Source organism: Pomacea canaliculata, linkage group LG2, assembly GCF_003073045.1.
Source record: "Pomacea canaliculata isolate SZHN2017 linkage group LG2, ASM307304v1, whole genome shotgun sequence".
Taxonomy (NCBI): Eukaryota; Metazoa; Mollusca; class Gastropoda; order Architaenioglossa; family Ampullariidae; genus Pomacea; species Pomacea canaliculata.
In genome coordinates this window covers 17,950,730-17,966,342 of record NC_037591.1, presented here as the reverse complement: position 1 = coordinate 17,966,342, position 15,613 = coordinate 17,950,730, and the positions used below count along the sequence as shown (strand labels likewise).

Below are 15,613 nucleotides of genomic sequence, written 5' to 3'. Positions count from 1 at the left end.
AGACCTCCAGGGTCAAAAGCCAACAAGAAGTCGTTTGTAACTTGTAGCAGCTCAGTGTCCGTGGGATGATAGACGATATGCTGAGTGTTGAGAGGACAGCAACAAGTAATCATCACAGTATGTGAAGCTGTTTGAGGACCAGGAAGGAGAGATTCTTGAGGTTGTATGGTCAAGAGTCATTTTCTTAAGGAGTGATCTGATTACAAACTTGAAAGGTAGTTGAAGTAACCGGATGATAGACTGTTATTAAAAAGGTTATTAAGTGGCAAAAGACGACACCGATGGCTTTTTCGAGGTCTGCTGGAGTCACTGCTTGTAGTAAGTAGGAAGGTGGTTCTGCAATGGTACTCCAAATTGTTTAATCAGAGACATTAGCAGCAATGCCACCTTAATTAGTGAGATCTTTCCGGATCTCGGATACTTTGATGGGAAAGTCAGAAAATATGTTAGGGATGATAGATAGCTTGAAATAGAACAATTTTTATTTCCCAAGCACTGCCTACACAGTGTCTAGAACTGTCGAAGGGAATCGCAGAGGAAGAGCTGAGAAATGAAATAAGAGATTTTGCCTGACAAATGATGGAGGTGAGCTGTCGCCGAGGCGAGTTATGAATCTGATTAAAATCAGAGAGAATCCTGGCTTGAGCCACTTTCAGTCTGACCTTTCCTCATTTCTGCCTCACCCAGGTCTTTTCTAACGATAGTGGGCTAATACCGTGTAGATGATAACTATTAGCTTTGGCTGTAAGAAGTCTGTAAAATAAATTTTATTTACTATCTACAACTAACGATGACTACACATAGCGTTATCATTCATCCTTTATATTGAAGATGACGGCTCATGAACTAAGGTTCATTGCCCTCGAATTTCTCGTGTAGCTAGTTTTATTTCATTCGCCACATTTCCTTTCAGGCTTTCGGTTTGGAAGGGTTGTTGTATTTTAATGTGGTCCTGTATCAGTTAAATTTCCCTGTTGATGCAACCTTTCTATCGCCCGTTCTGACCTTACCACAAACTGTAGAAAACGTCGATGGACAGACAACCCAAGCGATTCATAATTTCCCCAAAATGCTCTCCCCTGATGAATCTGCCCTACCGTCCACCGGTTTGCTACTGGGTGTTTTTACGGCATCTTCTTGGTGACAAAGCCTATTTCTGATGTTTCCACATAAGATAGGAATCGGCTTCAGACTCTCTGGCGCATTCCCATCAGCAAGTGTCGGATTATGTCGAGTCTGTAAAGGGTCACCTCGGTCAGGCTCGTGTCTGCTATGGACAGTAGAACGGTCCCCCGACAGATTAAACAGTCAGAATTCATTCCACTATTCTCTACTCTGAAAGCCAATGAGTACGTTTCTGAAGTTTTGCGATGGCTTTCTTTTTCTGAAGAAACTGATAAACAGATCATAAGGCCTGGGAAGAATTCTTCCCTGTAGACCCTGTAGACCAGACCTGTCCTTCTCTGACCGCCCGCTGAGTATATATACTATATATACACTATTGGTAAAACTGAGTTAACTGTATTAGTCATGCGGCCCCTTGGGAAAATTAATTGCCCACCTCTGCTGTAGACCCTGTTCATCGGCAGTGGGCTGTGATCAACATCAGGTGATCTCCCAGCTTTGGTTCGGTTGAAAATAATCTCGAGTTTTTAATGATATTGATTGTCGAGTTCTACTTTTCACTGATCAAACCTAATGTTCTATAAATATGATAGTTATTGGTACAAATTTGTTCTCGAAGATGTCAGCGAACAATGATGCGTAAAGAATAACAGCAATGGTCATTGTAGAGGACTAAGAACTGGTGAAAGTAATAAAAGACAAAAATAGATAATGAAGAGGAGGGAATAAAAAATGAATGTGAGTTAACTGTACTTTGCTATGAGTTAACTGCATTATACTTTGCTTGGGGAGCAGTCAGGCAATGAAGCAAAGAACACGAATAGACATCCTTACAAGGGGACAATTGCTTTAGTGTCTGTCCAGGAGGCGAGTAAATACACAGATATTTATCTTCATACATCAACAATTATATAACCTTTCCAAAGTTATGGAAATGAGCCTTAATTCTTTATGCTGTGAAATACCTTCCTTCCTTTTGTTAGCTTGTGGTTTTTTTTTACATGTAAATAGTTTCCCTAATAGGTTGCACACGTCCGCATGAACTGTTTATTATGAACATCCGGGTCACGGTGCAAAAAGTCATTATTTATATTTGTACCATTTTCGTATGTCTTGTAAACAGTTCCTAGAGTTGTTTTCAACATCGTTCGTTTTCATTTAACTTTCATCCGCCATCCCCGCAGGCCACATTAAAAAAAAAAGCGAGAGGACTCGGGGGTTTTTTCTCGCCCCACCGGTCCCTCCCTGGTGATCTCAACAAATCACATCAAATGGTCTGTGGATTTCGCCGCACAGCAGTTTGCGTTTGTTTGGAGGAAGGGGGCTATCTCCATCACACAGACTACCTGCACTTCCTAAACTGGTCTTTCGGTTATCTCTAATCACAAAGTGAGTGTTCCACCCCTTACAGAGGTCTGCCCCTCGCAGTGCTCGCAGGAGGCAGACAGCACAGTGATTACCGACCGTCAGGACGAGTCTACATCGTGATCCTGTGGACAGCCGTTACTGCGATGCCATGGAGACAAATGCGCTGTCTAAGACCACGCGCACGAAGATGGCTATCTTCCTGATCTCTACGATCATCGATTAGGTGTACGAGACCCTCATCGGGCTCTCGTCACTGTACCGACCCGCCTCCATCTCGCTTACAACCAAAAATCGCCCTAAGTGCCAGGATGCAAAGAGCGGGGTGGGCGGGGATGGGGTATCAGGGGTCCACGGTGATGAGGATGTCTTTGTAATCGGCCTTACTAGTACTGATGCACAGATTCGGTGCACCGGGAGGTGATAGATTTACAATCACTTAATATTGCACTTGTCCGAGGCTAAACAGACAGCAAGCATTTCTCAAGTCGATTTTGTAGGACGTCAAGCCCTTCACGGAGCCTCCTTCCTCCATTATCGAGCTGGTGTGTCTTGGACATGCAGGAAGCTGAGTCACGTGTACTGTTCTGCTGCAAATGTTCTGAAAAAAAAAAATATCTTAAAAATGCATTTCATCTACGTTGTAAACAAAAGTCAAGATATTTTCACGGTAATTAAAAATTTGCAAGATAGAATATTTACTAAATGAAAACAACTTCAAAACAATGTCATAGCCAGTAAAAATGCCCCGAGACAGTTGTTGTTGTTGACTGCAGTGCCATACACGAGGGAAGATTCCTTATTATATCTTTTCCTTTTTGATGCGCCGAGAGAAATGATATATCTGTAGCGAGGATGTCATTATCTAGCATGGTGTGTTGTGTCTAAGCAGTCGTAGATAGCAACCTCTGAGAAAGGGTAAGGTGATGCTGAACTTCCTGTCGATGGCTCTCTAGCGCTTGATAAGTAAAGTTATCGTATTACTTTCGAGAAATGTACTTCGGTACACCGAACAAACCTATTGGACATCTCTTCAAAGTTTACCCTGCAACTACACTTAGAATGCAAAGATATGTACACAGTATAAATATTTTAAATATTTAAATACTTGAAATATAAGTGAGCGTCGTCGGATTGTTTGAAGTTAGCTCATCTGTGTGAATGCTCAGCAATACCTTTCTTCATTTTTTTTTCTAAAAGTAATTTTTTTTTCCTGGTGCTTAGTGACGGTAAGTAAACTCAGTCACAGACTAAAAAATATTCGTTTATTTGCTTCATTTTTTTTAAATTTTATGCTCACCTTGCTAACAAAAATGTGATGGAAATCGTGTTACTGAAATTGTAGTACAATACTCAGCTCTTTCTAAAGACGATCAGCTTGGAAATGCACCCAGAATATTGTCATTACCGTACAAGCCACACATTATGTCCTCTTTCCCAGACAACTCTTAAATAAAACACGGCCTAGAAATTTCTTTTTCTTCACATAAATAAGCTTTATCACCACCCTTCCAGCTTTATCGTAGGTGTGACAGCTGTGTACGAGGGCACTGCACAAATCAAGAGTTCGACGGAGATTATGTGCAGGAGCCTGACAAGTGCAGGGTGGCAGTGATAGTTGTAAGGGCCGGACATGATTTACACTGCGAGGAGTGGGGAGGTGGAAATTGGTGTTTTACACCGAGCCAGCAACTTCGACTATATCACGGCAAAGCATCCAGCCCTGTAAACAGATGCCACAGGCAGAGAAAGAACAGAGTGCCCGAGACGAGAGCTGAACCCAGGTCAGCCAACCCTCACTGTCTTGGTGACAGGCGCTAACCGAATTTAGACTGAGGGTTAAACACTGCACATCCCACTCATTATACTGAGGGTTTGGTCGCATCCCAGTGTGATTTGTTTTCGGGAATGTAGACACGATCGTGCCGTTTCGCTCCTCGTGTAAGGTCTAATAATTTAGCAGGGGTCATGGCATGGCCAAATGATGGTGAGCGGGCGTGTGCGCATCTTGACTGTCGTCTTCTGCCTCCCGGCTCCAGTTATAAATGGCCTTCCTCCAGCAGTTTCAGCAGCTGCGCTGGCGATAGGCTTCGTGCTATCCCAATGGAGGTGGCATCGTGGTCAATAAGCGCTGCCACTTTAATTGGCGCGGCAACCCGGCGCACGTGCCACCCGCTGCATCTACTCAACGCACGTTCGCCAGAAGAGACTTCTTCCCACCCGCTTGTCCTCCACTCTGGACACGTAACAAGCCCACCGCACCCCAGCGGCTGTAGGGTCGATTCCATGTCTGTCAAGTGGCAAAGGGACTGTCAGGAGGTTACTGTGGTGGTTTACGATTATAGAGACAAAGCGCTGTTGGTTTTCACATATGTGTATTTTCTACATCCGTTGAACCAAAATGACCCATGAATATTTCTAACGAAGATACTTTCTTGCGGAATAGTGTCGTTAATAGTTGGTTTGTTTTTTTGTTTTTGTTTTTTTTTTTGGGGGGGGGGAGGGTGTTTGGCGGGGGCATGTAGGAAGGGGGCATGTTTTAAGTTTCATGGAAAATTCTTTCTTCTCTCGAATCACTGATGCTGAGATGTAAGGAACTCCTTTGTTCAGACTGTGTGTGGGTATTCCCTTATCGTAGTCCAACAACAGATAAAGTATAGATTCTGCTGGGGATTTCCACACAGCATACGAACAACAAACCAGCTTCAGACCCTCCCTCAACCCTTAAAGTCCAGTTATCTCGTCGGTGCTATTTAAAGACCTCATAAGGGGAGGAATTTCGGTAACTTGACCTCACATGGCACACACAGCACCGCTTATAGGACCGTAAAACTCAGTCAGTTGTGAGGACAACATTGTCGTTTAGAGTCTGCAGAATCTTAGGCCTAGGACTTTGGACAGGATGGAAGAATATGAGAGCAGAAAAAGAAGAGAGAGAGAGAGCAGAAGGAGCAAGGGACAGGGAATAGAGAGTAGAGGGAACTTGCTAGAGGCCAGTGGGGGGAGCACGAACATAGCATGTCAGCTGAACTGGCGCCTGTGGTCCTCTGGAAATGAGTTCGGTTCTTGTTTGCTGCCACCAGAACTCGACCCTTGGGAAGACTTATTAAGAGAGGACAGCTAGCTCATGCTCCGGCAGTCGCTCGCATTGCTGGTGGATGAAGAGAACTGTCGCCTCCATCGCTAGTCGCTGTCGTAGGTCGACATGCCCCCTGTATACATATATTAATTGATTACTTAGTATTTAAGTTAAAATATTTTTTCATTTATTGATTTTGCACATAAGAGACAAAAAGAGAAAAGTGGGTTAGCTTCGTTTCTAATATTATTTTCTTCAAACTTTTCTGTTCCAGCAGCAAGAAGCGCCAGTATCTGTGACAGTATCTGTAATTTCCTTGAACTGTGTTCTTTGTGTCTGTATACTTGGCCAATACATTTTCTATCCACGCAGTGTGTACTTTCTGTAACTACCCAGTGGAGGCATGCATGCATCTTTATAAGTGATCCACCGTGTTGTGGCTTAACTACACACACACACACAGACCAACTGATCGACAAACAGACAGGAGGAATGGGTAGCACTTCATGTCGTAACAACAACACAACATTATTTCTCAGAGCAGCTAAAGCTCATTTTATAACTACATATAAAATCAACAAATGAAAATAAAACAGCAATTGACAAATAAAAACCTGCGTCTCTTGGAAAATATTTAAGAATATTTAAGAAAATTGAATCATGAGAGATCAAACAAATGGTTCCGGGAATACGTTTCTTTATTTCTCTCTATTCTCTATTTCTTTACACCTTTCTTTCTCGCCTTCTCTCTCTCTTCCTTCATGCGCTTTCCATCCTGCCTCTACTTTTCCTGGGAAGGAAACTCTGTTTGTATGACCGGGACATCACTCTTTACGACAACATCCTGGCCCATGTGATCCAAAACAGACTCCCACACTTCCTCTCCTCAAGCGGCTGTTAACCAGCGCCGGGAGCTTGACAAGCATCCCCCTCTCCACAATCTTTACACGTGTTTGCTGCCAGGCTACAGACACCTGCTTCTCTCCGAGACTTTGGCGAGCAGCTGTGGCACTGGTCTGAAGATATGGAACATTCGTCCAGCTCCCATTGTACATGAGCTTAGCGTATCTCAGGAAATCTGTTTACCTTCTTTAAACATGAAACCTTGCCCTTGTCAATCACTTAAGTACTTTCATTGTCAAAGAAAGTGCTTCAGAAAGTAAGAATAGGCTCCAGTTCATCAGAGAAACCGCAGACAACATCTGTGTCTGACACAACACGCTTGTAGGAGGAGCATAAGGAGGAAAAAGAGGGAAAAGATGAGAAAGAAATGGAAGGGAGGAAAAGGCAGAAAGAAGAAAAAATAATAAGTTAGAATGTTAACCGCATTTCAAATCGAATGAAACCTGATAGCAGGAAATGATTTTAGTGAAAGTTCCTCAATACTTTGACTTAACATTTTCCAATGGTTGGGATGAGGATTGCATTTTAAAAAGTGTCAACACCACATGTCAATTTGGAAGAAAGTAGAAAATATGAAGAGAGAATCTGCCATGAGAAGGTCAGAGCTGGTCATTCAGTCAGCAGTGATGTAGCCATAACATCGAGGTCCCAAGCAATAGGTGTTGCTCGAAAACTGTGAGACCGGCTTAAAATAAGAGAAATGAGTAGCTTTCAGTGGTTATTCCTCATCAAGAACGGGAAACTCACTCTCCGCACTAAGACTTTCACTGCACTAGCTAGAGGTCGTCATTGTCTCATGAATAGTCACTCCTGCTGAACCTCCTCACCAGCCTCACCTGCCTCACACCAGCCTCACTACCCTCACCAAAGCTCGCACTTAAAACGAGCGAAGTGTCTGTCGCCATTTACATCTTCAAAGCTGTTAGATCGTCGTCCGACTGCACCAGCCGACAGTCGCCATCTAAACAGCCTTCGACATCATCATCAGCCCCCTTTGACAGCACCGCGATGGCCACCTCCTCAAATCAAATATCTATGGAGATGTTGTTTTCTAAAACCAACGTCACACTTTCCCTGTGCACCGAGTTTCCGTTTTTGTCCCAGGATTCCCCAGTTCCATGCTGGCACTTCACCACACGGCACCGAGTCCAGCCACGTCTGTTTAATTAAAGACACCAGTTAACAAGAGCAGCTTGAGTTTAGCTCACAATGGAGCTTCGTGTTTCTCCAAAAGGTTAACAGTCTGCGAAGATAAAAAAATATTCTCCCTCATTGCAAGAGGCTATACAGGGCAGGATGAGGCTGTCGCGGACAAGAGAATGAAGCAAGCCTGCAGAGAGTTACACGGTGAAAGGAAAAAGTGGGAGAGGAGAGAGAGTTAGGGAAACAAACAAATAAAGAAAATACTCCAACTGTTTTTTTTCTCTCTTCTCTCTCTCCCCTCCATTCCCTCACTCCCACCCCCACACACATAGTCCCAGTTATGTCTGAACCTGTATGATTATTTCTCGATTCAACCGAATCATACTCCATATAAGAGTGTGTAATATATTTTCTAAGAGTGGTGAGTCTTTTCATATGTTTGTGATCTTTTTTAAATGTTCTCTAACATATGGAATGTGTTATCCATGTATGCTGAGTTTTCTGAGCGTGATGCCTCATATAAATATGATGTCTTCTCTGATTATTTTGTTCTACGATATCCAATCTGTTCTCTAGATATGATGTATTTTTGGACTTAAATGTGAGTTATTTATTTTTTTTATGTGTGTTATGATTTTCGTGTCACATTTTCCAGGCCACCCAACAAAGCGAACCAATTATCAATAAATCGTGGTCACGTGACGACTCACGTGTGTCCAGAACTGTGCACTTGACTAGCAAACTATCAATCATACAGACCTTGTCCTACTACCTCACCTCAACCGTTACTTCAGCCACTTCCCTGCTGTCACAACAACAACATAAACACTTAACGGTTTTCGGTTATATCGCGTAGGAATACAAGTAAATACCCGACGACATATCAATGCTACAACTCTGTTAAATAAATCTACCTTAATAATTTCCCGAGGGATATGTTGCATTGCTTTTTTAAAAAATGTTATTAAGTTCGTGTGACTAAGCCAAAAAATGTTCATAATTACTACAGTCGATGGAGCCCAAGAAGCAGGATCAGCCATTTTGAGCGATTTCCAAAAAAAAAAAATAACTGGGTTAATGTGATTGATGAATTTCAAATGCATGAGAATTTTAACTGTCGAAGATTTTCTTTGACAATATCAAAATGAAACGCTCTATCTCTCTATTCAAAGGCGAACTTCACAAACCTCGATACTCTCATCAGATGAGTATTCTGCTCAGAGCTGTGAGCGGTAATTCCACAAAGCGCCTCATAATCTTCCCGTTTGAAGCGCCATCTAGACGATGCCAATGCTTCGTTTGTGATTGTGGGGGGATCTGATCCTCCCCATCAGCTGCAAGGAAACGGCGGCCGGTGCAACGGCGAAACTGGCAGAGAATTTAATCATCGCCACAGCTTATGTGTGCGACAACAATAAGCGTGGAGACCATGGTGGTGTGAAGATGACAGACACTTGAAAGGACTCCACTACTCACTGGGTGTAGGGGACTCCCATCAAGTGTCGCTTGCTGTTTTGTTGTCATGGTGACGCTATCACTCGCGCCGGAGCCAGCGAGCCACCATTCACCGAGTGCATGCAGTGACGCCAGTGAGCCTGCTGCACGAGACAAGTGTGAAATATACGGTCGTCCAGCTCGTCCGATCGTCTAAAGAATTAAAAAAAACAAAAAACTTCTTGAATTCCTAGGGAACCTCGCTGCAACTCTCCATGTATTTTAAAGTGTTGTGGAATGTTCCTTCAGAAAGACTTTAATAACGTTTTTTTCTAAGATTGTGATACTCAAATTAATCCCCGACCTGTGTCATTGACTAACAAATGACCGCCGACTTTTCTCATGGGATTTTGCAAGGTTTAGCACGAACTTGTATTACTGGACCGCTGGCAGACATTTTTTTCTCAGTTAACTACTAAAACGAGGCTGGTGTGTACAAAGCTTCCGGTTTAGTCACATTCATTGTTTATGCTCGCCGAGACTAACAGCGAGGAACTTCGCAAGAGGCTAAGCGTTGGTCTTGGCAAACAGACAGCAGTCTACCTATACACCTACGTGGCTTTAGTGCTGCCTCTAGACACTTTGTGTCTTTGTGCGCGGTGTGTGGCTAACAATGTTCAAATTCCTCATGTAGATACACACGTCCTCCTTAAACAAGTTATCCCCCCACTCGAACCATCCACGACCCTAGAGACAGAACTCACGTGCATGCAGTGACCTTCCTTCACGAGAAACGTGTGTCGCCCCATGACCTGGGCTACAAGTCACCTGTCGTGCAGGCTACAGGTGCTCATGCATGTCTGTGCTGGGATACTACCATACACAATGTTTTGAAATATTCAAGCTTTTTCAACTCAAAGGCACGAGTGTGTGCAGATGTGACTGCTGATGTTCGGTGTCGTTCCTCGCGCCTCAGGTATATTTTATTTTTAAAAAAAAATTTTTTTGTTAGCCGAGCGCTAAATGCAGACGTGAAATGTCATCTTCTGTAGATAATGTCAATGAAAGGCTATTACATTGAGTTATAAAGTCCGGAAGCGCGGCTTTAGATTAGTCTGTCAATTTTCATTATTCTGCGACCTTTCTGAAAGCAAAAATGGTTGATGTGGTGTGACAGCTGCTTATATCTACAGGCGTGAAGGTGATGTCTTAGCTTCTTGAGTGGTGTCGGTGTCAGTGCAGGACTGTTCAGAATTCTCTCAAGTCTGATAACATTGTTAGCCACACACACGTGTATGAGTTACTGGAGTTCGTACGTGTACTTTTCCACTTTGGGATCTACCTTCTCTCTCACGTGATCTTTTACCATTCATTTTGGTCAGGTGACGTTTCTACCTTGTTCAGAGGTAATTTATTTTTATATGACCTTTTTTAACTTGAACTGTTGTTTTACGCCGAGTCAACAACTAAGACTATATCACGGCAAGGCAGCCAGCCCTGTAAACAGATGCCACCTGCAGGGAGAAAAAAAAAAAAAAACAAACCAGCGTGCCCGAGACGAAAGCTGAACCCAGGACAGCCAACCTTTACTGTATTAGTGACAGGTGTTAACCGTTGCACCACCGCACCGTAATTTTGTGGTTAGGCACAGTAAATGTTCATCCCTCGGAAACACGTGAATCCAGTGAACATCCTCTTGCACGGAGAAATAAACACATGTAGAAATATTCTTATCGAGTGCAAAAACATGAACATGGTGAACCATACTGAACAGAGAAAACGTGGGAGCATGGTCATCGCATGGAAACTGTTGTTTGTGAGGAAACGTGTTTGTCACGTAGAAGTTTTTGTCTTGTGGAAAACATCTTTGCCTTGTCCTGATACACAATACTCACTAACTGCTTGTCATGTCGGACCCCTGAGTAGTTGACTGATTGCCCTTACTGTGTTTCCATCAAACGCCGACTGCAAATATTAATTAATGATTTTATTAAAACATTGTCCAGGCACATTTCACGTACCTGAAGACAAATGTCTGATCGCTGTAACGTGCATGTGTGATGGCGGTGCCAGCAGAGCCTGACAGGAGAGCTGAAGCCAATGTGAAAATAAAGCCGAAGGGTTATCAACTGAATGCATCTTTCAACTGATCCGTGGACAATCTGATCACACGTACCTTGACCCATCCTGAATTAAACACGGGTGGTGTGACCAGAAGAAAATGAATCATTTGTTCTGTGGTGTGATGTAGTTCAGCCGTCAACTGCTTTACAATCTTATAACATGGAGCAATCAGAACAAGAAAGCATCGTATTTCTCTTCACACCACTCCATCAAGAGATAAGGATAGCGGGCTTAAGGTGACTTGAAAGTAATTAAGTATTCGATACCCGATCGTAGGATCGAATTCGCAAGCTATATAACTCATTTTTGTTGATGTCTCGGGACTGAATTCATGTCATTTTAACGGCTGAACTGTTTCCATCAGCTGTCACGTGGGGAGAAGTTAGTTCTACCCGACTGTCAGTTGGCTGGGGCTCCCCATTGTGGGTGGCTTGTTGATTGACCTCACGGAAACTGGGGGCACATAGGGACGACCAACACCGAGGGCAGTGGGGTGCGTGCTACTCTTCCTTTTGTGAGTGTGTGAGAGAGAGAAGGACAGTGATGGTGACTAAGAGAGAGGTGGAGAGAGGCAGTGAGTAATGGCAGTGCCATCTGTTGACTTTTAGACTGCAAATGAAATGAGGGCCGTACTTGTGAGAGTAGGAGTTGACCATTTCATGGCTCTGACAAACTTCGCTACATGCAGTGGCTGTTGTTTGAGGCATGAAGGTCTCGATGTGACTGATTACAAAGTTGGAGAAGTTTACTAACGCACATATATATTTTGGTTACTGACAGCTTAATCTTTTTAGAATTGACAGACAGTTGATGGATGAGGCGAGCTTGGTTACTGCAAATGGATTTCCTGAATGTGATTTAGTGACTGCCTGGGGATTGTTTGGTTGGATGGTTGGATGGCTGGTTCATTGGTTCGTTTCTCTCTCTCTGGCTGTATGTGGGGGTGTGCACGCATGCGCAGTAGAAACAAAAATCTCGGTAAGAAAATGTGTCAGTGCTTCTATTCATGTCATGTAGTTGACTCTTTTTCTTTTATCTTTTTTTAAAACTTTGGTTGATTGCAATTCAACGTTTTCCAAAAACATTCTGTTTTTACGCAGAAGAGTAGTTTACTAGGTTTGATTTTAGTTTTGTTCCCACTGTTTCCACGATTCGACTTTTGTATTAAAAGCCGTCTAGAGTGAAGGAGAGACTGAGGAGGTGAGGTGAGAAAGACCATCACTCGCAAGTAATAGCTTCACTTCCTCTTGCCCCGCCTCTTCTTTCTCCTGTGGCCGACTGGAGACTAGTAGATGTTTTCACCAATTACGTCCACTTGATAGGCTGATGGTGGCGCTGTCTTGGGGAGGCGGGCTGGCAGCTGCTTGATGAATGGGGGTGGTGGAGGCAGGAATTAAAGCCCCAGACCTCCAGCATGAAGGTGGACCCAGCAAAGTTGCAGAGCGTGGGGATGCTAGGACACAGTATTGACCATGATGTACAGCCCTCGACAGTGGTACAACCTTCTTGGACTCAGTTCACCACCAGTCCTGCATCCTCCCTACATTACTTACTTCTTGCTGCCTCAATCTCTTCTACACTTAAAGCGGTCGGTTTTCTTATCTTTTATCTCATGTGGACAGATAGGAAAGCTGCCTCAAAATGGACTTAAAGAACTTAGAGGACCGAAGAAACATTTTTTTTTAACCTCAGTGGACAACCTGCAAGTCTGTGACTTTTTTCGTTGTGGGCGGGAAGTAGGAAGAATTCGGAAGGAAGGATCTAGAAACTTCCGGTTAATGGCTGAAGCATCGGATGAGAACGCAGGTTGACAGCTAACAGGCGATGTTGAGGATGAAAGGAGGAGAAGGGGAGGGAGAGTCAGGCAGAGTTTTGCAGGGTTAGAAATGTTGAGCTTCCGAAAAACAGCTGTCGTGGATCTTTCGCGTTTTGTGGGTTTTTTCCCGAGGACGGGCGAGCGCTATTAAAGGCAGATAACTATATTTCTCGGGCGCCTATCGTGCGCGTGCGTGTTTCAATCAAGAGATCTGTCTCCATATCGGTAAGCAGGCGGTTTCTCTTTCAGACGTTTTAGAGCGGCCGCCTCGGGTCTTTCGCAGTAAATCACAACTCCCCCGTTCCAATCCCACCTCGCCAATTTTGTCGCAGTTAAAAAAAAAAGTAGACCTGCCCCTTCGTCTTTTCTTGCATTACTTGGAGTGCCTCCTCTCACCCCACCACCAACACCAGCCCCACACTTGCACGATCACTGCCCCTCCAGCCTCCCCAACTCAAGAGCTGTAAAATTGCGTCGATGGGGGCCTCGGATGTCTTCGAACGGGAAAGGAATTTGACAACGCCGACGGAGGCTGCCCCCGACCTGACGTCGAAGAATAAGGTTCGGTCGATGTTGTCGGCGTTTTTGCTGAGGCACCTCTCGCTGGCCTCGTCGTCGCAGAAAAAATTTGCGGGAATAAAGGAAAATACACCATCAGTATCTCTCTTTCTCGCTCTCACACACAATTCATTCTCTCTCTCTCTCTCGCACACACAATTCAATTGATTCTCTCTCTCTCTCAAACACAATTCATTCTCTCTCTCTTTCTCACACACAAAATTCAATTCATTCTCTCTTTCTTTCTTTCTCTCTCTCTCTCACACAAACCCTCCCCCACATGCAGGCACACAAGTTTTAGCTTGAACTCCTTGCATACGGTCAGTCCGTTCTAGACTGAGAGGGAAGAAGCATCTTGTCAGCTCGGCCGCTTGTATTACTAGAGGATTTATTGGCATCAAAGCTTTTATAGAATGAATCTGTATCTACTCATCTTCTCTCCTGTCTGAGAGCCCCTCACTTTAATAGTTTAAACATGTACTTGATCTTGCTTGTCTGGTATCTCGGAGACCCTACACTTCTAACTCTCAGACGATGGCGGCCGTTCCCATGGAAGTGCTTCATCTTCTGTCGTCCTCACGACAAAATCAACAGGTTGTCAGAACTATTGATGATCTTGCCTTTTGCTCGAGCAGGGATACAGCTTTCGTTCGTCTGTATCCGATCAATTTTTTATATCCGTAGGGAGTTGGTTCCAAGGTCTCACCCACGGATACCACAGTCCGAGAACACTGAGGTCACTGATTTGAAATGGCGGAGTCTTGACAGAAAACCTCCGAACTTCCTCGTGTGTACTTTAAAATCATCTCTAGATTACTAATGATATCAAACAGCGTAAATACTACATAAATATTTATTATATAATTTGTTACAGGTAAACACAGTATTCGCTCAATCCTCAGTTCTTCATCCATCTATTAAATTAAGGTTTGTCCTCTTGTCATCTGTTTGCTGACGCTTTTGTTTTTTGTATTGATGACTATCGGGTGCGTACAACCTGAATAAGGAGGGACGACAGCTACATAGTTCAATGTTATTAGATTTATGCTAACATTATTATACCTTGGCTTGTAAGTTGATTATATATTTTAAAATTGAAAGGTCACAGAGACTGGCGTGTCTCTTCATACAACTTTGTCTTGATACACCAGTCGACAGCAGGCCACACTCAAGGCTCTGGATCAGTTAATTTGACATTTCGTTAGACGTTTTTTTCTCTTTTATTCAACAGCTGCTACCTTTCACCTTCTTTAATAGCAAGCTTTCTTTTGTTTTACCATTTACCGTCTACTTTTTATTTGACCTTGACCTAAAATGTATAATTCCTGTCTGTTTTTTTTTAAATTGTCTTGACCTGATTATTGATTTCTACTGAAAGAGTCAAAGGTTTCTTTCTTTCTTCTGATATTTGAATTTATAATTTTCTCAACAAAAAAAAAAAAAAAAAAAAGGAAAAAGGAAAGAAAGAAGACAGAAGACAGGACAGAAGAAAAGAATGAGATCTTGTCAAAATGAACTTGTCTTTCATTTCAGGCAACAAAATGGAAGCGTTTCTACCTGTTGTTAACCAGACAACACTATCCTCAAGCCAACTGTTCATGAATGAGACTTCACTGGCCGTGACGTCAGCAGCGACAGCGCTGGACACCAACATGACGTCATCTCTTAACGTCACGGGCAACGGGACAATGGGCGATGTGGACCGGAACCAGACCGGTAGCTATGGACGCTATGGAGCCATTGAACAGTTCGCCCTCTTCTGGGCCGCGTACTACATAAACCACTACTATCTGGTGGTTGTGGCCGCTGTTGGCTTTCCTGGCAACTTGCTGAGGTAACGGACACAAACACACACACACACACAAACACACAAACACACACACACACTGGGCCTGAACAAACCTCCATGATTACGACATAACATAAAAATAGAAATCTAATAATAATTTAATATCAGAAAGAAACCACAAAAGCTAGGCATTTTTTTTTACAATTGTCAGTCAACATATTTCTACATTTTCGTCAAAATGTGAGGGTTTTTTTTTTCGTTAGTGCAGACAGATAAA

The 15,613-nt window shown here is 43.3% G+C and overlaps 1 protein-coding gene across 3 annotated transcripts in view; it reads left to right on the top strand.

Moving 5' to 3' along the window:
- The window catches only part of LOC112556583 (probable G-protein coupled receptor 139), a 60,698-nt gene that overhangs the window by 31,694 nt on the left and 13,391 nt on the right, over positions 1 to 15,613 (top strand). For 2 of the 3 annotated variants that reach the window (XM_025225732.1, XM_025225733.1), the window contains exon 2: positions 15,081 to 15,381. In XM_025225732.1, the coding sequence (XP_025081517.1) occupies positions 15,089 to 15,381 (293 nt within the window). In that variant the 5' untranslated portion in view covers positions 15,081 to 15,088. Of the gene's footprint in view, positions 1 to 14,552; positions 15,382 to 15,613 lie in introns of those variants that run through there. The other variant, XM_025225731.1, reaches the window with a different exon arrangement.